Below are 23,702 nucleotides of genomic sequence, written 5' to 3'. Positions count from 1 at the left end.
ACCATTTTCCTCTAAGGCTTTATATTTTTAATTTACTTGTTGTACAAATGACTTGAAAAATCCATTATCCAGGAATCTTCTTAACATCTTGGTTTACATGATAAGACATAAACTCCTCACACCTTCTTGGGTGCTCTGGAATGGCTGTCTTAGAGGAGAGTCACTCAAATTGCACTCTCCAATGGGAAAGTTTCAACTGACTGAACATTAAAACAATCAATGCTCAAATGCAAAATCTGCAGAGTGGCTCTCTAGAGTTGAAATATTTATTGGAAGGTTGTTCTTTATCACATCTTAAAAAGGCTATCAGACGAGGCCTAAAAGAGATATCTGAGCCCAAAAGAAAGGTACCAATTGAGAATATTTCTTCTCCCTCTCAGTTGTCCTAATCAGAGGAAAGTCAAGATTTAGGAACAAGCCATAAGCATGCTATAGACTTAAAGGGGACTGACCCATGACAAACAGAAGAATCAATTCCAAAATCTGGAACCTACCCACCCCTACCCCCTGCCAAGGAAATAGAGATGTCATTAAATATAGCCTAGGTGGCCTAAATCGTTCACAGTAAGCAGCTGTGAGTTATTAATAAAAATACTTATTGAGTCCTTACCTTGTACTGCATGCTATATTAGTATCATGTAAACATAGATTTTTTAAATTATACATATTTTAAAGATGTGGAATGAAATTTTGATTTGAACTCAGGCTGGCTCCAGAGTGTGCACTCTTAACTACCACACTATGTGACTTCAAGAAAGAAAGCAAGTGCCACTGGTGATGAAGACCCATTCCATAGAGTATATAGTGCCTGAGATGGACCCTTAATCCAGGGTAGAATTTGACCAGCAGAGAAGGGAGATGTGCCAAACAGTAGGAACTGTGAATGGCATCAGGAAAGTGTGAGTCAGGTTCAGGAAGTACAAATAGTTTGATTTGTCTAGGGAGGTGCTATTCAGTAGAAACATAATGTGAATCACACAAGTAATTTTCAGTTCTCTAGTGCCCACATTTAAAGAGTTTTCAAAATGTGAAATTAACTTTAATAGAACATTTCATTTAGTCTAGTATGTACAAAATATTCTCATTTCAATATGCTATCAATACAAAAATTACTGAGATATTTTATATTCTTTTTTCTTACCAAGTCTTCAAAACCTGGTATTCATTTTATACTTACAGCTCATCTCAATTCAGACTGGCCTATGTTTCAACTGCCCAGTGGCCACATATGGTTAATGGCTGCCATATGAGACAGTTCAAGTCTAGTGTGTTCGTTACATGAGGGCAAGAGTGGGTGATACAACTGGTGAATAAAGATTGAGTCTTGAATGCAAGGCTCATTTGTAGATAGGTTGGCCGAGGGGGAGGCACAGAAGCTGTTTGACATGAGAATGACATAGTAGGAGTTGTCAGGAAGAGTAATCTAGATTGGTCAGGGGAAAGCAACGATGGAGTGAGAGGAAACTAATTAGGGGACTCTAGAATAGTCCAAGTGGAGAAAAGAATGGCCAAAAGTAGCAGTGGGTAAGGAATAAAGGGGCTGGAAGCAAGAGAAAATGTGAAAAGTAGAATCTACCAGAGACTGGGTGTTCAATGGGAGAACAGCAGAAATGTTTGCGCATGGCATCTGGTAAATTCTCAAATAATATTGAAGGAAAAAAAACAGTATAGTAATTAAGTGTAGAGGAGGATAGAGGAAGAGAAAAATCATTCTGGTAGGCTCCAAAGCTTCATGGAGAAGCAGGGATTTGAGCTACATCTTGAAACTGAGCTATGTCCTCAAGAAGCTGATGGCTCTTTTCAGGAGGCTAAGTTTTCAAACAAAAAACAGAGGGTCATGTAATAGAGTGTATCAACAAACATCCAAATGAACAGAACTGATGTGACTTGATTGTTGGAGGACAACAGCACCAAACCAGGAAGGAAGAAACCAATGCTTTAGTCCAGATCTGCCTCTGAATTGCCATGTGGTTTCAAAAAAGTCATTTCCCTTTTCCTAAGTTAAGATTGTTTCTCTGTAAAGTGAAGGGTTGGACCAAATGACTTGTAAGCAGCCCTTTCACTCTGACTCCTTTAGCCTAATACAATAACTGCAGGGAGCAGTCAACAATAATCAAAACCACCTGGATGTATTTTTAAAGCCTGTTCCAAAGTTTTCTGGTGTAAAGCTTAACATACTGGATGTTCAACTATACTGACTTCATATTTCAGTTAACATTGAAGCCTCAGCTCCCTCTAGGTAAATGCTGAAGACAATAGGCCAAAAGTGAAGACACTCCCTGTAATGAAGCCACCAAATAGACTGATGCCTTTGAAAGCTCAGAGATTTAAAATCATTTGAAAAGAGGAAAGCTATTTTTATTTTATTCTAAGATGAAAGCAAGTTTATTACAATTGTGAGCAGCTTTGAAAAGAACACGGAACTTCTTAAGACACTGTTAAGTGTAGAGCAAGATCTTAATAAATACAAAAACACCAAATTCTTTTGAATTTAAATAATTAAATAAACTTCCTCCCATTTCAACAAGTTCATTAGGCAAAAAAGCTTTAACTGTCTCTGATTTCTCTCTTTTTTCCCTTCATCTGATTTTTGTAGTGTTTTAGAATTCAGCATGTAGCTCTAGCAATAAACTCATTATCTGTGGAAAAATGAATTAATGTTTGTAGCTTTCTTAAATCAATAATATAGTTGGCATTTTAAAAAACAATTAGAAGGTAGTGAATAAAAACATTTCACTTCTGCCATGTGTTGGGCAGAAGGAAAAGTAAAAGCTCTGGCAAGTGACCAAAAGACCCTATACAGTCTTTGGGGACTCCAGATTGGTGCTGTATTTCTTCCCTGGCTCTTCTCTCCCTTTGCGCCTCCTCAGCTTGAGGGCCTCAGAAGGCCGCCCTGCCCTGGGAAACATCTTGTACTCAAGCTCTGAAAAACCAAGGGGAGGTGAGAAACCTACAGTTATAATTTGCTTTATGCAGTACCTGTCCCTAAAAAGAGAGAGTGTGTCAATTGAACTCTATTTTCCAATCACCCAGGGAATTTGCTATTTAAAGTAACCCTGCAGTAAATCCTTCTATAGAACAAAGAAATCTTTGATAGTGCATATGTCTCCCAATTGATAGGTCTTTATAAGCAAGGATTTCCAGATTTTTTAAAATTTTTAATACATATAACATACAAAACAAATCTTCTGTTTTCTTAAAGGAGGACACTAGAGCCCTCCTGATTGAAGCTCTCCAGGTAACATTACTTTGAGGATTAGTTAACAAAAATTAAACCCGACAAATTGGCTCCTTCCAAGGCCATCTGTGTTATTAAACTCAAAAGAAAAAAGAAGAGGGGCCCAAGCCCCAATCCTGGGTACCCAGGAGACATTAGAAACCACTAAGGAGGACATGATAAGGTGGCATTATCTTCTTTAAGGTAACTAGATTTATCTGGATGCTGTAAATTTTCCTGTCACTGGACTCTGATACAGCTGCACTGAGTGCTTGGCAATTGGATTTGGCTGGGAAGGGGATCAAGTCAGGGCCCAGGTAAGAATTGACAGGAAGAAGCTCTAAAGATAGGATGGTCCTTCTGAGTAGTCCCACCTGGAGGCAAGGGGGCTGGGCCTTTATTCTATACATTGTCCAGTCATTGGGTGAGGGCTGCCCAAAAGAGAAGACATAATCCTGGGTAAGGTAGCAATCTTGGTCTGTGTATTGGTCCATTCTCACACTGCTATAAAGAAATACCCAAGACTGGGTAATTTAAAAAGAAAACAGGTCACTTGGACTCGGGAAGGGGAACATCACACACCGGGGCCTATTATGGGGAGGGGAGAGGGGGGAGGGATGGCAATGGGAGTTATACCTGATGTAAATGACGAGTTGATGGGTGCTGACGAGTTGATGGGTGCAGCACACCAACATGGCACAAGTATACCTATGTAATAAACCTGCACATTGTGCACATGTACCCTAGAACCTAAAAGTATAATAATAAAATAAATAAATAAATAATAAAATAAAAAGAAAACAGGTTTCATTGGCTCACAGTTCTGCAGGCTGTACAGGGAGCATGACTAGGGAAGCCTCAGGAAACTTACGATCATGGCAGAAGGCAAAGGGGAAGCAAGCACATTTTCACGTAGCCAGAACAGGAGGAAGAGAAAGAGGAGAGGTGCTACACACTTTTAAACAACCAGATCTCATGATAACTCACTCACTATCATAAGAGCAGCAGCAAAGGGGAAGTCTGCCCCATGATCCAATTGCCTCCCACCAGGCCCCACCTCCAACACTGGGAATTACAATTTGACACGAGATTTGGGTGGACACAGACACAAAACACATCAGTCTGTGAGCATAATTCTAGGACAGCAACTCAGCTGAGAGTTTCAGCCACCCACTCTTTCCTAGCAGTTGGTGAAATTGGTGCCTCCGTACTACAGAGTGATTTGGGTAGCCCACCACAGTATCCACTACAGAAAGTAACCCAACGCTACTGGGTAGTCACAACACAGGGTCACCATCTGTGCCAAGGGACCCAGTTTGAAAGTTAGAATGAAGCAGTAAGAGATACTAGCTTGATCCTAACCAGAGAGCAACCAGGAACTGGTCTAGGGCAGCGGTGTCCCCTAAGGGGTAGAGACACAGGGATCAGGATCTGGTGATTGAGAAGAGAAGGCAGGAACTAAGAGAAGCCCTACTCCTGGATGGATTCTGGGGAGACCAAGCAAGCTGCAGGATAAGAAATCAAGAAAAAAACAAACATCAGCATAGCATGTGGGGAGGCACTGCAGGTGCACTCCTGCCCTCCAAATATTAATATTATTGGGTCCAGTTTAGACCATGCACAATCCTCGCCAGAGTCATGACCAATCACAAGATCCCAGCACTAGGGTGAATGACTTAATTCCAGCCCTAAGGAGTACAGACTGCTTCCATTTCAACTTTAACCCACAACTAGAAGGGTTGGGGACCTGCAGATGGGATTAATGAGTAGATGGAGGCTCCAAGCTGATGAAGCGAATGCAGCCTTTGTAATCCAATTGAAGCATTTGTTTCAACATCTGTGGCAAAGGCACTCGGGCAAGGTGCCACCTGCGTTGCATCATCAATTTATTTAAAAATAAAAGTTCTAAACTGCAAAAAAAGACTGTGAAAATATAATAAATTTAAGTAGCTGCATAGTTCCACGGCCATATTTTTCCACAGCTATCTCACCTTTCAAGAGAGAACTCTCCACCCTGCAAGTTTAACCTCATATTTGCCCAGTAACCCTAATTCTTTACCACCCATCTGAGGTGCATAGTTGTGGTGTGTCACCCTCTTTTGCTGAGACGGAAAGGGCTCTGTCCTTCCTTTATTTTCTTTGCTTTATGCATAGCTTTCATTCCTCTTTTGACCCTGGAGAGCAGAGCCGCTGAACTGTCCTTGCCTTAGGCATTTTTGCCCTCAGTTCTCCTTGGCTTCTGCTCTGTATCAAATGATACTGACTAGACCTTTCCACAATAGTTCACAAAACTACCGGAATACAAGTACGCCTAACTTCAAAAAAAAAAAATGAAGGAAAGGAAAGGAAGGAGAGAAGAAGGGAGAGAGGAAGGAGGAGGAAGAAAAGTAAGCAAGCAGGCAGTCAATACGTCAAAATAAAACTTTCTATTTTCCATTTGTCTCTCTAGTACAGAGGGTTAAGTTGGTCATATTTCTTCATTTAAGTAACATTATCACTAGTCCATTCAAAGTCCCTCTCTGTTTTTAGTTATTTATTTTATCTCCTTCTCCCACTTCTGTTCCTCTCAACTCGCCTTAGATAACAATCCTAGCATATGTTCATGTGCAGGAGGAGGTTAATGTCTAGTGTTTGGTGTACATATATTTTAATTCTGCAAACAGTATATTATATCTCAGTAATTTCTTGTTTCTCTCAGTCCCATGATTTGAAGATCCACCCATGCTACTCTGTGTGCCTTTAGACTCTCACTTCTACATGCTCTCCTATTCAGTTAGGTGTGCACTGTCCAAATTTTATCTACTCCCTCACCTAGTAATGGACACCCAGGTTGCCTCCAATCCCCTGATGCCACAATGCTGTGAAGAAAACGTTTGTAAAAGATTCCTTTAAGTATCAGTTTGAGAATTTTTCTCAATGTATGTATATAGGAGTGGAATTGCAGGGTTATTAAGATCATTGTTCACATTGCTAAAAGTTTCTGGCATCATGGAAAGAATCATAGATGCATCCATTAGAGAGTGGGGCACCTTCAAAGGGAGTACATTCAAACAGTTATTAACAAATCATAAACTTTATTAATAAATTCTGGAGACAGACACTTGAATGTTTAGGAACTGCTACCAATCAACGACGAATCAGAAATGAAGATGTGACATTTCTGAAATAAAAAATATAAGTCAGTAGGGAAAATGGTTTTGGATTCACAGGACCACATTGTCTGTGTTGCCTCATGGGAACACATCTGTTGTGAAAAGCACAGTGCACCTGCCTAACCCCACCTCTCTCCCCATTCCCTGGACTCTTTCTTGACCCAACCACATCAACAAAGTCACCTGCTGTTCACTTGGTGTCTCTTTTTAGAGGAGGCTCTAGTTTCACTCTCCCCACTGCTGCCCTTCCTGCTCTGCAGCATCAACATCAACTCTGCAAAATTTCAGCTTGCACCAGGGCTGCTTCTGTAGCCACTGGAGACTGCCATTGCATGATCTACAGCTTCTTGCACTTCTGTCTGACCTTTGCTCCTCATCCCTCCTCCCTACATCAATCAAAAGCTCAGGCAACCTCCCTGGTCAAATCTGAACCAAACTGCTCCTCTGGGAGTCGCACCATGCCCCTATTTGGAGGAGGAGGCTGCCTGCTGAGAGACTCCAGCTTCTGGGCTCCATGTGCGTGAATAAACAGCTCTGAAGGGTTCTGTTGAAGCTTTTATGTAAACACTCTCCAAAATATGTTCCACATTGCATTATCCCCAGCAATAAAGATGCTGGAATCAGAATTTGGCTGTCAGTTTTATTGATGCTGCAAGGGGTACAGTGGAATACAGCTTTCTCTTCTGGAAATTTATTGGTTTGGCAGTGCAGAGAGCAATAAAACTGTGTTTTTAATCAGGAAGCCAAGCGAACATGATTCCAGAAGAAATACAGGAAGCAAATATGCCATCAAAAGAAGATTTCTCCCCACACTGTCCCTGTTCTTCTAGGATCCTCTGTTAAATAAGTTTAGGTGTTAAACAATGTCCTTGGTAAGAATGTCTTTGGGAATAGAATCAGAGACCAAAGTTGGATTACTTTCTCTAGGTTATATCATTTCTAAGAGATTATTGAGTGAAAACATTTTTCTGAAATGAAATTTCTGAAATTCCTCTCCATTAGCACCTAGGGAGGTATGGCTGGTAAACTGCTTTGCGGAAGAAATAGAATGTGACATGCTTCCTCTCAGGAGAAGCAAGGTTGCAATGCCTGTCCCTCCACCTTGCTCACCAAGACACTGGATTAAGAATGACATGCTTTGGCCAGTATTGCACAGGGAAAGGATGTCTGGAGTCATTCTGCCTGGTTGTAACCTTGTTCAGGTTACTTAATCTCTTTGTAACCCAATTTCTTCTGCTATGTAAGGGAAATACTCACCTCACACCATTGTTGAGTGAGTAAAATAAGGTCACAAATGGGTGTGTATAACTCACACCACAGCTTAGAACTGTAGCAAGTCCCTTCTGGGACTGTAAGAAATCTGACTTTCATCTGCCCATCATGGAGGTGTTCTTTCTTAGCAGCTTAAAGCAGTCTCTGCTGCATAGACATGTTAAAAACAAGACAGCATCTCTCACCTTTGTTCTCATATTCCTGATACTCACATACTCACTTCCCACCTGAAATATCCTTGCCCACTCCCTTCCTCTCTGCCAGTCCTTGGGCCAAAACATTAAACCATTGTAGATGCTCAATAAATGTTGGCTGCATGTTCATCCCTGCCTTGCAGTTGTTTTCTCCTGAGTTATCTTAACCTCCAGTTCCTTTAGCATTCACACATCATCCTATACTGGTTTTGCATTTCTGAGTGTCACTCTTTTCTCAAATCTTAAGTACAGCATAGCTTTTATTTCAATTTCAATAATATTTAGATTGTTCCTGTGGGTATAAGTGAATGCCTGAAGGAAATGATCTCATAGATATTCCCCCCCAAATGACATGAGATGCCCATGTGGGTTAACCATAGGATCAAAGTTGTCTGTTTGGGATAACATTGAAATAGGCTACCTGGGAAAGATAGTAGAGATCAAGATGGGAATATGTTCTTAATGAATCTCCTGTTCTCCTGCCTGCATAATTTCCAATTGTATTTTCATCATTCATTTCTCCACTCTGCTCAACATAGTTGTTGTCCATTTTCCCAACCAAGTCTATAGGATCACTCTACAACTGTTTAACTATATATTTGGTGCCAAGCCCTGTTCTTTACATGGATTATCCAGATTATTCATCACAATGACCCTGTGAAGCAGGAATTATTAGTGCAATTTTACAGACAAAGAAACTGAGCTGGAGGGCTTAAATAACATGCTTAGAATCACATAGCCAGGTAGTGGGACAGCGATGATTTGAGCCCAGGTGTCTCTGATCTCAACATTCATGATCTTAACCACAAAATTATACACTCTTTGATAAAAACCAAGAATAGTCATGGCACATCTCTTCATTGATTTAAGTCAGAATCCTCAGCCTGAATCCAGTTCTCGGTAACTCTGAAGTCTCTGTCTCTCATACACATATACATGCACACTTTATTCATGAACTTAAAAGGCAACCTATCATAAGTCTTAAACTCTTGGATTTCCTTTTTTCTTTTCTAGATCACTTGCCTACCTCCCTGTCAAAGTGATCCCATCTCAAGCTTTCAGAGGACTTAATGAGGTCGTAAAAATGTAAGTAAGTTACTGCATATCAAAAGACATTCGTAATTGGAATAATGAATTTTTTCTAAGAGAAAACACATTTGAAAGGGGATAATTTTTCTAGGAAAGAAATTGTGTTTAGGATACTCGCATATTTTTATCTTTGTAATACAAATAATAACTAGAGACCTTTGAAGAAAAGGTATGATTTTTAAGAGTCATTAAAATCCAGATAATTAACCTTGCTTCAAAGAACTGAATGCATTTTGTAAGTGATGATATATCTTTTAAGGAGAAAAAAAGATAGATTCCAATCATAAAAATTCTCCTTCTGCTGCAGCAGCTATTCCCTTGTGTCACATTTTTAGATAACACCCACATAGGAAAAAAAAATGTGTTGGAAGTTTATTGTGCATCAGAAGATAATCTTTATATCTAAAATATAAGTATATAACAAAAACACAGTATTTATAACTATATTGATGAAAGGTATTCATCAAAAGTGTAAAGTACTCGGATAATGCAGTATGATCTCATGTTTGTCAGACATAACTTCGATCATTTGTCCCTGGGTTTCAGCTTCCAGGACCAAAGTTCCCATACTTGGAGAGAGAATGTTCTCAAGGGCCCAGGATTCCAGCATCTTTCTTAGTATTAGCTTGAGTCAAAGGACTTCATGGCCATTGAGTTCCCACAGTGCATCTCTAATCTTAACAAGCCACTGGACTTTGGAAGCAGATTTGCCTCTCTAAAGAAGATGCTACAGCATCGATCTTAGCTCCTTTGGGAACCTCTATTGCCCTTAGGGTATTAGTAAGCAATTAGAATATTTAAAAGAATGCCTCAAGAACTACTGCGTATTATAGGAAATTCACTGCCGGTTACAGACTTGTCAGTTTACTTGAGCCTAACCCACGCTCTTCTGCTCTCAAGTTGGAATGTTGAGTTTTGATAACCTTTAATGCATTAAGACCTCCTACTGAGAAAAGCAGCTACAGTTAAATAAGCAAACCAATAGGTGGGAATAAGATGAATCAGCCCAAGAACAATCCATTCCTGCGTTGTTCAGAAAAGACATTAGCTACCTTAGGCTCTGCTTTTCTGTGGGCTAATGCTCTCATCAGTCTGAAGTCTTCAGTGAGCCTTAACCTTAGAAATAAGCAAATGTAGAGTTTGTGAATTTGAGACATTTTTTTTCAGCTGGCAGGAAATGGTAGCTTATGTTGGGATTTTAGGGTAACACTGACGTTACCTACATGCTTGCGAATCATATATGACAAAACTGGTTCCTTTATTTTTGTGTTGTTTTCAAAAAATTCAATTATTCATTACTCCATTCACTTATTCATTCATTCATTTGTACTCTTAACTTTGTGCCAAGCAACATAAAGCCACCAGGGATTCAGAAGTGAATAGAATATACTCCTTGTCCTCAATTTGCTCACAAGTGAGAAAAACAGTCAAGGAAGTAGATAATTATAATTCAGGACGGATACCATTTGCAGGAGTTGACCACCTTGCAATAGCTTCAGCACGAGATTTTGGGAAACCAAGGGTTAAGAGTTATGAAACAATTCAACCCATATTAAAGCCTCACTCGAGTGACAGAATTGGGACCCAGAGATCCATATCCTAGTCTTGAACCTTAATATAAATACTATTTGACTCTCCTCTCAGGGCCTTAATTTCCAGAGCTGTAAAACAAGGGAATCTGACTAGATTTTCTCAACGGGCCTATGCAGTTCTAACAACCTGTGACTCTGAGCCAGAGATAAATAAGAGAAAAACCTGTCACATAAACAGGGGTTACTAAAACTTGCATTTTAACTGCACCTGGGTTGTAGGTGCCCATCAGTGCTTCTAAATCATACAGTGTTAGCACTGTATGATTTGGGGACAACTTGCATATCCTTGTTCTTTTTAGGGGGACACAGTGGAGTCCCCAGTTGTTGGGTCACACACACATCTCATTATCATGCAGACACAGTCATTTCTTTCATGTTTCTTTCTCTTTTTTCCCCCCTCTCTCTTCCCTAGTGAAATCTCTCAGATTGATTCCCTGGAAAGGATAGAAGCTAATGCCTTTGACAACCTCCTCAATTTGTCTGAAATGTAAGCATCAGCTAATAGACAGTTTACTGCTGTACACTATTACCCTCGCTGGCTGGAGCCCACTTGGTATTTGTATTCAAGCATCCACTGCTAGGAATCCAAGAGGAAAAGACTACAGCAATTACTAGGTCTGGGCAGGCAATAATTTTTCTCACGGCAGTGGCCTGTAGGTTGCTATGGTGACAACTGCTTCTCCCTGGGAGCTGTATAAATTCTGAAACATCACAACACAAAGATAGAAATTAAAATTGACATTGTGAAGTCCTGCCAAGTAGCTCTTGCCTATGGAGGGTATGGAGTACTTGGGATAGTGGGAAAATGTGGAAAAGAGCTTAGAGATCATAAATTGGTTTTTGGCACATTCACTCATTCAGTAAATGTTTCTTGAATACCTACAGTGTAAAAGCTCTCTAATAGGCATGTGTGTGTTGAGTTTGTTGGGTTTTGTTGTTGTTATTGTGATGTTTTGGAATTAACTCTTAGAAACAGAACACTTGCCAAAGTATCATTTGCCCAAAATATCACAAAAAGGATGGGAAAAGGCTGGTTCAATTCAGTTTTCAAGTGATGAATCTGTGGCCTAAAGAGGTTAGCTTACTTGCCTGACATCATGCAGCAAGTCAGCGCCAGAGCTGGAATTAGAAATCAATTCACGTGACTTCTAAACCAGGCCCCCTACTGCTGCTTTGTGTGGTCCAAACCTGAGCTTCCAGAAGAGCACTCAAACTTCACCTACTTTGGAGTTTCAAAAGTAAGGGAAGGGGAAAAGTATTAGCATCAAACATTTTTTGAGCTCTTGTGCTTGGCATTTCTTCTATGTTGTGTCATTTAATCCTGACAGCTACCATGCAGAGTCAGGGTAATTATCCCTTTTGTCCAGCAGAAGGAATGGAGGCTTGGAAAGGCACAGAAACTTGACCAATGTGACACTTTAGACCAGGGGTATCTAATCTTTTGGCTTCCCTGGGCCACAGTGGAAGAATAATTGTTTTGGGCCACACATAAAATACACTTACACTAACAATAGCTGATGAGTTTTTTAAAAACTCATAATGTTTTAAGAAAGTTTACAAACTTCCGGATCACATTCAAAGTCATCCTGGGCCACATGTGGTACGCAGGCTGTGAGTTCAACAAGCTTGCTTTAGACCATGGCAGGACTGGGATTCAATCCCAGACTGTCTTTCTTCAAAGCTCCTGCATTTTCCATTATACCACAAGGTCCCCCTATAAATGATCCAATGAATAATTACCTAAAGAGAATAATTAATAGGTAAGTACATGAGCAACTACCGTGTGTCCAATACAGGGCTAAATGCTATTGGAATACAGAGGAGATAAAATATAAATGTCCACCACGAGATGACAGTGTAGCCAGGGAAGTAAGACTACTCACCAGTTACGGAGAAATCCAAAATAATGAGTAAGTGCAAAAGACATAGTCTGGACTTAGCTGAGAAGCAGAATCACACGTGGGGCTCATTACAATTGCAGAATGACAGTCCTATCTCAGACCTGGAAAGCTGCAGTTTTAACAGACTTCCCACGTAATGCTAAAACACAGCTTATATTGAGAACCACCAGGGCAGCTAATGATAAATAAAGCTTCCCATGATGCAAAGCCGCATTCATCAACAGAAAGAAATATAAAGCACTCTCAGGGAAAGTTTATGGATTCCCAAAGAAGGCCCTAAGACTAGCACGCTAGCTCCATGAAGGCTCTTTTTGCTTCGTTCACAGCTGTATTCCTAGCATGTAGCCACATGTAGGTTCCCAATAAATGTTTGTTGAATGAATGACTGAGCTAAGGTCAGGCCCCAAAATTCTTTTATTAAATTTATTTTAGTTATTTATTTATTTATTTATTTTAGTTACAGGGGTCTCACTCTGTTGCCCAGATTGGCCTCAAATTCCTGGGCTCAAGTGATCCTCCCACCTCCTTCCCAAGTAGCGGGGACTACAGATGCATGTCACCACACCCAGCCCAAAAGATCTTAGAGATAAAAGTCCCTTCCATCCCACCCACATAAGGCCGTATATGGCCTATGATTGCTTGACTCAGTTGTTATAGAAATAAATACAACAAAATATCACTCACATCTGGAGAATCAAAAGGGCTGAGAAGATGGAAATAGGCACAAGTGATGGGTAACTGTAGTGTGGTGGAACAAACACTAAACTGACAGTCAGAAAAATTGGGTCACATCCAAGTTCTGCTAATTCTCAGCTGTGTGACTAAAGACAAATCATTCAACTTCCTAATTTCAGCAACTATTATAACTATCGTTAACACTGGTTGAGGCCTTACTGCGAACCAGACACATATATTTATTCCTCAAAAACAACACTATGAGGAAACCAAGGCACAGAGAACTTTAAGTGATATATCTAAGGTCATATGATCAGTAAAATCAGAATGAAAAACCAAGTTGACTCCAGACCCCATGCTCCTAATCAATACACTACATTTTCTCTATAGAACAAGGTAATTATTATTTCTTCAGGTGGCTGTCACCTGGATTAAGGAAGCCAAAGGCATTTACTGGCCTTTTATTGAATACAAAGTAGACAGGACTTAGCAATGGTGACTACTTTTTATAGGGTCACAGTAATTAGGGGAATGGGGGAGTTGGGCGGGGAGGGCAATAACACCACAGTGGTGTATGGCTGTACCTTTATACTTTGCAAAGCCCTGCCTCTTGTTACCTCTACCTATTCTATTACTTAAAACCTACTAACCTGTGAGGCAGGAAGACTATATAATACTATTATACCAATTTTACAGAAGAGACACTAGCTCAGGGAAGTTAGGAGGCTGGGCATCAACACACAGCAAATTATCTTCAGGATGAATATAAAATCCCCCAAATTCAAGCCTCTGGCCTTTGCCCTGTGCCATTCCACAGACTGGTGCCCCTCGGTATAACTGCTCATGTGATTGCCAGCCAATATGAAGAGGACCAGTTTGCTTACAAGGGAGAGTAGGTAATTTGCTCATCTCTCCTGAGAGAGGAATCTCTCATCACCCTCAGTGTGCGGGGTCCACAGTGGGGCAGAATCTACTTGGCCAGGAGCCCTGGGTGTCGGTGCTGTCTGTGGTGGGGGAGCGGGGGAGGGTGCAGAGACAGACTCCCTGCTCTGATCCTCATACCGGCCTCTTTAGAAGCTTGAGAGCAGTGCTTCCTGGAAATAGCGAACTGGCTCTCACCAAGCCATTTCCATCCCTAGAGTCACTAGGGGTCCTCCAAAGCATCTGAAGGTCACCGGCTTTAGCTGATGCCATTTTCAGCCAGCAACTTCTGGTGACCACAATCTCACCCATTCCAAACAATACATATCTATTAAATGCTGCTCTATTTTTTCCCCTCTCTCTTTACAGACTGATCCAGAACACCAAAAATCTGAGATACATTGAGCCTGGAGCATTTATAAATCTTCCCCGATTACAATACTTGTGAGAAATTTTCCTTTTTAAGCAACTGGGGAGGGGAAGATGGGCATCTGATGAAAATCAAAACAAGGAAAAGGTTGGAAAGATTTTGTTTAACCATATACACGGCACTATTTGCATGTTCCTCTTCAGCCTTCTGATTTAAATTTAATTGGCATTTCTTGTCAGCCACCGTGCTGGGTGCTTTTGTATACATATAAGTGGTTCCCAACATTTTATCTGTCCTAAACACCTGGGAAGAACATCACCCCTTTGCAGTGATTTTCAAGGTTGACAGTGGGTATGGGAGATGGAGGTCATAACACTTTAAAGAGGGTAAATCAGAATCTCTGAGGTGAATAGAGAATAGGTGAAAGTGAGAGTGGCAATTCTGATTTGACTCTCATCACTGTTTGAGAATTACTGATCTCCTGCATCTCATGTTTTTTCATTTGTTCATTAAATGAAAACTTTTTAAGTATTGCCTTAAAGTAGACACTATGCCATACAAAGTAAATCATTATTTTCCACTTCCCATTAACTCTGTCAGTTAGCATTAGAAATTGAGTACCACTGTAGCCTTCCACAATCATTGCCTTGCCAGCAATACCAAAATTTCTGAAATCTATGAATTTATCACTATGGATTTTCTCACATATCAAGTCATCCCTATACATAAAGAAAAATGTAAGCCTCCCTAAAACAGACATCCTCTCTTTCTTCTTTAAATTTCATAAACTCCTCAGAGAATGTAAAGTCCACCTCCCATCACTGCCCAAAAAAAGGAAAACAGAGAGAAGGGACATCTCTCTGGTATTTCACGTCATCAGTCTTGCCCTGGGGCCTTCTACAAGAGCTGCTACTGGAACTGGCATAGCTCCTTTGTTAACCCTAACACTGAACAATTCCAAACTCAGGCGTTCTGCTTTTCCAAACCTACAGGGTGTCTATAGGGCATATAAGCATACAGTAGCATCAACTACTTTGAAAGAACATAAGGAAATCCCAGAACCTAATTTGACCACTGCAGCCCTTATTATCTAAGAATAATTGTATTTATTAAATAGTATTTTCATCCAAAACTGTGATATTCACCCAACTCAAGTACACATTGTAGTCTAATCCCACACTGCTATCCCCAGCTATAGACAGAGCAGAGATCCAGTGTGACCTGGGCTTTTGGATAAGGAGGACAACCGGAGAGAGCCAGAAGAGAAACCTGGCTTTGTTTCATTGTCACCAGGGTGACAAGCAGTTCACATTAGTTGTCCAGAGTCCAAGACTGGTGAATCTACAACTCGGTGGAAATCCAGATGCCCAGACTCTGAAGGAGCCCCATTCTTGTAATAAAATATTCTTCAATTTTACCTATCACTTAAGCCTGTCTCCTCTTTGGAGGTTAAATAAAAGGTGGGAGGAAAAGAAGAGTCTTGAATAGCTCCAAACACCAAAATAAATTTTAGTGATTTCCATGAGATGCAAAGAAGAACTTCCTGAATTGCAAGGTAGCTAAATAAGGGAAGATTTTTAATAATGAGCAATATGGATTTATCATAAAAGATTAATCTTCTGGAAGTATTTGAATTAAAATCTGCTCCAAAATTTAAGGATGCTTTCTAGAACTATCAAGAGCATGTAATAAACTAATTACTAAAAGAAAATGGAACACAATACAGTAGGAAAATGTGATTGATTTAATAAGAAAAGTCAGGCTAGAAATATAAATGAAAAAGACCTTTAAATTTGGCCCCAGTCCCCAAATCTCTAAATAGGAGTCATTAGAGCATCTTCTCCTGTAGCATCAGGGACTTCTGAATTCCAACAATCTTTCTCAGCTAAAAGTAGTCCTGATAACACCAAACTCAGTATTTTTAAATTTAATGTGAAAGTCGTATTTGCAAAATGCTTTTGTACTCCCTTTTTATCTTTATGTCTTACTAACAATCACTTTTACCCACTCTCTGCCCACACCACTACCCTGTCCCTAATCACAGGAGCATCTGTAACACGGGCATCAGAAAGTTTCCAGATGTTACGAAGATCTTGTCCTCTGAATTAAATTTCATTCTGTAAGTACCAGGCTGATTGCTATGCATAACAGTTTCCTATTTGCTGCTAAAATTTGGAAAGTAAATATTTCTTATTTCTTTTCTCAAGGGAAATTTGTGATAACTTACACATAACCACCATACCAGGAAATGCTTTTCAAGGGATGAATAATGAATCTGTAACACTGTGAGTAAACTCCCAGATTCATGTTCTGCCGTACAGCCTCCTGCTATTCTCACTACTAGGTTGGGGTGAGCTTTTTCTCATGTTTTACCACATTCCTCACTCACTGGTGACATTCTTCTTGACCTAAAATGCTAAGGGTGAAAGGAGTTGTGTAAGATCACAGCTGGGTCATATGTTCACATGACAAGCAACCAAACAATTCAGTTTAAAGGTAACCTAGGCCCCAAGGATTTTTAGTGACAGAGTCTCAAACTTACGAAGTTGTTCACTGCATTAATGAAGAATGCTCTAAGGCTGGGAAGACACAGTCTAGAGAGGTGTGGCTTTCCTGGCTAAAAAATAGCACAGAAATTTCAAGATTTCAACAGGGAAGAGTTTGGAAGGATATTCTCCAAGTAGGAAAAGTAGTTTATCAATGGACCTTGCTCTGTCTCTCATTTTCACCTTCCTCTTGGGTCCCTCCCACTTTGCTTCCGAAGCAACACTATCTATACCCATTCTCTCTATCCCTTAATACTTAAAAATAATGTGTTTTTATTTGACAGTTACTCTTCAGGTTACCAGGCTATCCTTTCATGGTGTTTCCTAAGGCCTCACTATTCAAAGTATGAACCATCATCTTCAGCATCTTCTGAGAACTGGTATATTAGTCCGTTCTCACATTGCTATAAAGAACTACCTGAGACTGGATAATTTATAAAGAAAAGAGCTTTTAATTGGCTCACAATTCTGCAGGCTTTGCAGGAAGCATGATTCTGGCATCTGCTCAGCTTCTGGGGAGGTCTCAGGAAACTTACAATCCTGATGGAAGGTGAAGGGTGAGCCAGCACCTCACATGGCCAGGAGCAGTAGGAAGAGAGAGAGCAGGGAGGTGTCACACACTTTTAAACAACCAGATCTCATGAGCACTCTATCACAAGAACAGCACTAGGGGGATGGTGCTAAACCATTCATGAGAAACCACCCCCATGATCCAGTCACCTCCCACCAGGCCCCACCTCCAACATTGGGGATTATAATTTGCAATAAGATTTTGTGGAAACATAGATCTAAACTGTATCCTCTAGTTAGAAATGGCTCACCACAGACCTACTAACTCAGAATATGCTTTTTACAAGATCCCAAGTGATTCACATGTATATTAAAGTTTGAGGAGCACTACACTAAGGTAACTCAACCCATGTTCTTCACAGGACACTTGCCAGACTTCCTTTCCTCTGGAATCCCTGCCATACATCTTCACATGGGAGCTTTCCACTGCCCTACCATTCAGAAGCAGCATCCTGGGCACCATATTTTATTTTATTTTATTTTATTTTATTTTATTTTACTTTATTTTATTTTATTTTATTTTTGAGACTGAATCTCGTTCGGTCACCGGGCTGGAGTGCAGTGGTGCAATCTCAGCTCACTGCAACCTCCACCTCCCGGGTTCAAGTGATCCTCCTGCCTCAGCTTCCCGAGTAGCTGGGACTACAGGCATATGCCACCACACCTGGCTAATTTTTGTGTTCTCAGTAGAGATAGAGTTTCACCATGTTGGTCAGGATGGTCTCGATCTCTTAACCTCATGATCTGCCCACCTTGGCATCCCAAGGTGCTGGGAATACAGGCGTGAGCCACCACACCCGGCCTCATTTCTTTATACCTAAAGCCCAACGACCCTTATTTAATTCTGCTCCTAAAATCCATATCCCTCTCACTCTTTCTGCTTTGGTTACAGCCCATGGCAAAATTGTGATGAGGCAATAAAGGAGCTCACCCTTAAAGAAAAAAGAGAGAACATGGATTGGAATGACTCTGAAATGAAGAGATAGATGTGAAGCAAAAGAAGAGACCATCTCAGAGGACTCTCTTTTATATCACTGGATTCTAAAAATTGGTATCCTTGGTACACTGCCTTTGTATAGTACTTTTACTTTGTGTAGGTGTAATTTTACATGTATAGTTGTCATGTTACAAAGCTGTGACTATGTAGCTTCATCTCAGATTACTGCAATCAAAAGAATACAGAGCAGCAACCACAAATAATTTCAAAAATAACCCATACTCTTTACTTGCAACTCTTGAACACTGGGAAGGAGACTCTATTGATCCTAGAAATATTTCTCAACAGTCTCTCCACTCCTGCCACTTCCCTCATACACCACAGCTCTGCCTGCTGCTTATAAAGTGTTTTCAACTCACCACTGGATCTGGAACTACTCATTCATCATGTCCCCCACCAAAAAACAAGGTATTCACCAAATAAACTCCAAATGAGGTGATATCACATGCCTTAGGATTTGGGGTCTCCCCATGTCTATATCAAGAATACAAAATACATAGGATTAGATTCATGTCCTCAAGAAGTTCATAATCTCAATGAGGGGAAAGACATAAAATAATAAAAGGATAATACAAGATAGTAGATATTCACTATCAGAGTGTGTGGTACCTAGAAATAAGATCTTAGAGAAGTCCTCTTGGGCTGGGGGAGTCAGAAGAGGCTTTATAGTGGAGCTGATAGACTTGAATCAGACCTATGGAATCAGTAACATTTATATGGGTAAGTGTGATAATAGCATCTAATATTTATGTAGCCCTTATTAAACACCTGTACTGTTTTTAAGTACTTTTTAAGTCTCATAGCAACCTTATGAGGTAGGAACTATCAACCCTACTTTTAGATGAGGAGACCAGGGCACCAAGAGGTTAAGTATCTCTATCTCAGGCCAAGATGTGGTCCCAGGCAGTCAGGCTCCAGAATCATGTTCTTAACATTTATGTGGTACCACATACAGAGAAAGGCAGAGTAAGGAATCCAAGTGAAGAGATAGTAGGAGTAAAAGCATGGCAGGAGGAGAACAGGGTGAAGCTACTACTTGGGAGTAAACATGCTATTTAAGGAACGGAAAGTGAGTTTAGATAACTGGCTGAGATAGAGAGGACATTGAATTGCAGAGACCCTTAAGTGCCAGAACAAGGAGGCAGGCTTGGAGGTAACTCTGGAAAAAGTAACAAAATAATCTACTCAATAGAGTAGACTTTATTCAAAGATCACAAATATCCACAACTCCCTTCTATTTTGATCTAAATCTAAAAATAATCAGAGACCAACAGGTACTCCTCCCAGGTAAATGTATAATGATGGGAGTGGAGTAAAGTAGGAATGAAAGGGCAGAAGACATGGAGGAGGGTGAAGAAGAAAATCAATGTTGGGATAACCCATAGGTAACTATGAGCTCACAAGACTGGGACACCCCACCAGACTCAAGGAGTAACCAAAGATTCCTTCTCACACATCATACTTCAGTATGTGCACAGAGACAGAGAGCTTCATGGTTTTCTTTATGACAGGGACATTAACTTATGTTGCTCATGATTTTAAGAAAAAGAGTTCATGCCAGTAGGGTGTAATTTCCCCCACTCTGAAGTTAATAAAGATTAAGGCTCTGTCTCTCCCAGAGAGCCTGTGGGACATTGTGGTTCCATCCCCCTTCTCATTCTTGGCCCTTCATCTGGAAGGGGAGTGATGAGTCTGCTGCCTGGCACTTGTTCTCGCTGAATGGGCCCCTCTGTAAGCAAAGGATCATGTGGAGCACCCTGCTGGAAAAAGGGTATTGCACTTAAAGAGGAAAGCCTTATTTTCTCAGTTATAAAGTTCAACTCTCTAATTAGAAAATAATGAAAGCAAGCCTTCTCTTTTCATTATTAGTGGTATTTGAGATTTTGCCTTTTGTAGAACCTGTCTTGCCCTCCCCCAACCCAAATCTTTACCAACTGTGAGCTCATTTAATGAAAACAAAACACTTCACTTGATGCTGGAGAAACTCAGTGGGGCTAATGCTAAAACTATGCATTATGCTCTTATGTCCCTTTATAGCCACTTTGGTTGTTTATTAAATCTCTTCAAGAGGCCACCTTGAAATGTCCCTCCTTCCCAAATAAGCAGAATTTAGCTGCACTACCTTTAAAATATGCTAGGTGATTGGTCATACCAGTCTCAAAAAAAAGAGACAATCTTGATTCACATCTCAACTCCACAAAGAAATGGAAAGGTCACGGCAATTAATTTCCTAAGACCCTACAGAGAAGTGATGTCTGGAAAGGCATGACAATTCCAGGCTGTACCCATGACAAGCCACAGTAGAGAGATTGCTGGGTCTCTCTACTGTGTTGAAACAGGGAGGCTGGGCTTCAGTCCTGGCTCTGTGTCTAACCAGCCAAGCAGCCTTAGTCAGGTCATCCCACTTTGACATACCTCTCTCTCTGTCTATTCAAAGGGATTACTGCCTCCCGTGAATCAAATCACTTTGCGTCAACTACACAATCATCACAATTACAATTAATCACAGTTAAAAGCTCATACTTGTAAAAAAAAAAAAAAAAAAAAAAAAGCTCATACTTAGCAACCTGGAGCAGGCCAGTTGTTTTAGACCATCTTAAAAACATCACATCTCATCATCTCCTTTTAAATGTTTTTTTTTTTTTTTTGAAACTTTTAACTGACAAATTGAGGCACTTTCCATTTGTCTTTTCATTGACAGATGGAAAGAACAGTATGATGAACACCCCATACACCTTATGTAGATTCATCAACTATTAGCAGCTTGCCGCACCCACTCCATCTCTGTGTATGTGAGTATATACCACACACTGCCCTTTTGCCAAGCCATCCAAAAGAAGTTTATACACATCATGGCATTTCATCCCTAAATACTTGAGCATGTATCTCTCTAAAACATGGACATTCTACATAACTACAATGCCATCACACCTAAGAAAATAAACATGAATAATATTATCTAACCTACAGTCCATATTCAAATGAAAATGTCTTTTATAGATTTTCTTAGAACTAAGAATCCAATCAAAGTTTATGCATTGCATTTTTGCTGTTACTTCCCTTTGTACGCCCAACCTCACCTCCCACATCTTCCCCCATATCCCAAACTGTCCAGCTTCCTTCCTCTGTTCTGTATGACATAGGATCCTTTGAGGAGCCCAAGACAGTTGTCTGGATTCAGCTGACTATATTGCCATGACTAGATTCAGGTCAAATATTTCTACAGGAACACTGCAAAGGGGGTGCTGTGCCTCTCGCACTACATCAAACCAGGATGTCACACTGTCACACTACTTGGCTGCTCGCTTAAGGCAGTGACTGCCAGATCTCTATTGTAAGAGCACATTTTCCTCTGTCATTAACAAGTAAACTATGGTGGTACACTGTGAGTTTGTGTGACTATTCAGTTGGCCAACAACTTTTCATCCAATGGTTTCAGCCTCCATTGATTACACGGTTGTTACAAGGGGAGTTAAACAAAATGGTAGTTTTTTACATGCTATCATTCTTCTACATGTATTAGCCAACACCTTTCTGTAAAGAAGATGCTTACTTTTTTCCCCCTTTTCCCTGTTCTCTCTTAGTCTGTCTCTTTTTGAGTATCACTATAGAATGTGAATTTTTCAAAAAATTTATTCAACATATTGGAATCCTTTATTGCTATCATTCTTTCTGATGCCTGTCACCCTTTTTATTATTACATATAGTAAAGACATATAAGTTGACATGAACATGGCTGAGATAGAAGGAAACATGAAAACTCAGTGTTGCTGAGAGGCAGGAGGCACAGCAATCCAGGGACAGGGATCCCTTGCTATAGAGACTGTGAGGCCCCAGAAGTGGGGGGACCCTGATGCATAACTAGGGTTACAGCAGCACATAGTAACCAGGTCACAGGTACCCATCTAACCACTGCCAGCACATCCACTAGAGAAGTGTCTTCATACATGAGGAATTATTCAGCTATAAAAGGACTTCAGCAAAGTTCCACACAGGGAAGAAAGTGGTGAATTTAGGATTTCCTTTCTTTAGAATGCTCTTTGTATAGTCATTTGAAAAAAAAAAATGTACTTACAAATATACCACCATATTTTCTAAAAGATATCTTCTAAAACAGCATGCTTTGCCTTTTAGCAATGGGGCCACTTTTTTGAGACCCTGAGTATCTGTAAACATAAATTAAGTTTTCTTCTTCAAAATCATCCAGAAACCAGGTGATCCAAAAGGGAACTATAGAAGAATTTCTAATACTGTTAATATTAGAACCCCAGAAATGCTTGTAGAGCCCCAGGAATACTTGGGGTTCATCATAAAGCAGCATTCAGAATTAGAGTATCATCTGTGATTAATATCTAAAGCCCAAATCTTATTTTGAACAAAAAGGTGCCATTCTGTCTGATTCACAATTACTGACATTTGAGTAGAGAACCTAGACAATGCTTTAAAGTTAGGTACAGCTATTGTAATAGAGGAGAAGTTGGGGGAGGTGAAAATCTTCATTTTTGTGCCTGTAACAAAATCGTCAAAGTAAAGCAAAGGAAGCCTTCCTCATTTAATTCTGACACCATGATGTTTTGTAAAAAAGTTATCTGAAGTGACTCTCCAGATGTTTTTTTAAGGGCATTAAAAGCATTGTGCAAGCCTGACAGCATGAGGTCTCCCACTCACATTTGTAATTTCTCCAGAGTAAGGAAGCTTCTCTTTTAATCAAAACAAGGCAGCACATTCTATTGTGTGTGACTGGTAAGAAAAGAGACAAGAGCAACTGGAACAGTGGGCCACATTGTTTAGAAAGTTGAGACAAGCAGGACTGAGGCTATTCAGAAAAAAAAAAAAAAGACATGGAAAATGTCTAAAGCCAAAAAAGCCATGATGCTAGTACAGACCAAAGGTATCTGAGAGCCTTCAGCATGTGAGTACATTTGGGGAAGTCCAGGCCACTGACCTGACTTGCTCTGCCCAGGAAGAGAAAGACCCCCTACCTCAGTGGAGAAGGATGATAGTTCAATTAAACAAGATGCCTGTATTTGACAGAAATCCTGTCCAGAGCATGGAAAGGGAGATCCTTTCCCTCTGTTCTGGTCAGAAGGCTGGAGGCTACTGCAAAATATAATAATAATAATAGGACCAACACATGAAGCATTTATTGTATTCCAGAACCTACTTAGAAATGTTAAGCACATATTTACATTTTTAGTCCTTACAA

At 40.2% G+C, this 23,702-nt stretch overlaps 1 protein-coding gene across 3 annotated transcripts in view; it reads left to right on the top strand.

Annotated features, from left to right (window-relative positions):
- Positions 1–23,702, top strand: part of LHCGR (luteinizing hormone/choriogonadotropin receptor) — a 62,884-nt gene that overhangs the window by 8,959 nt on the left and 30,223 nt on the right. Inside the window, exons 2-6 of one of the 3 annotated variants that reach the window (XM_003908644.4) lie at positions 8,850–8,921; positions 10,929–11,003; positions 14,383–14,457; positions 16,428–16,502; positions 16,591–16,668. In XM_003908644.4, the coding sequence (XP_003908693.2) occupies positions 8,850–8,921; positions 10,929–11,003; positions 14,383–14,457; positions 16,428–16,502; positions 16,591–16,668 (375 nt within the window). Of the gene's footprint in view, positions 1–8,849; positions 8,922–10,928; positions 11,004–13,909; positions 13,989–14,382; positions 14,458–16,427; positions 16,503–16,590; positions 16,669–23,702 lie in introns of those variants that run through there. The other 2 variants (XM_009184167.3, XM_009184166.3) reach the window with 2 other exon arrangements.

This window comes from Papio anubis, chromosome 14 (genome assembly GCF_008728515.1).
Source record: "Papio anubis isolate 15944 chromosome 14, Panubis1.0, whole genome shotgun sequence".
Classification (NCBI taxonomy): domain Eukaryota; kingdom Metazoa; phylum Chordata; class Mammalia; order Primates; family Cercopithecidae; genus Papio; species Papio anubis.
The sequence above is the reverse complement of the archived record's forward strand: the minus strand, read 5'-3'. Positions and strand labels throughout refer to the sequence as shown.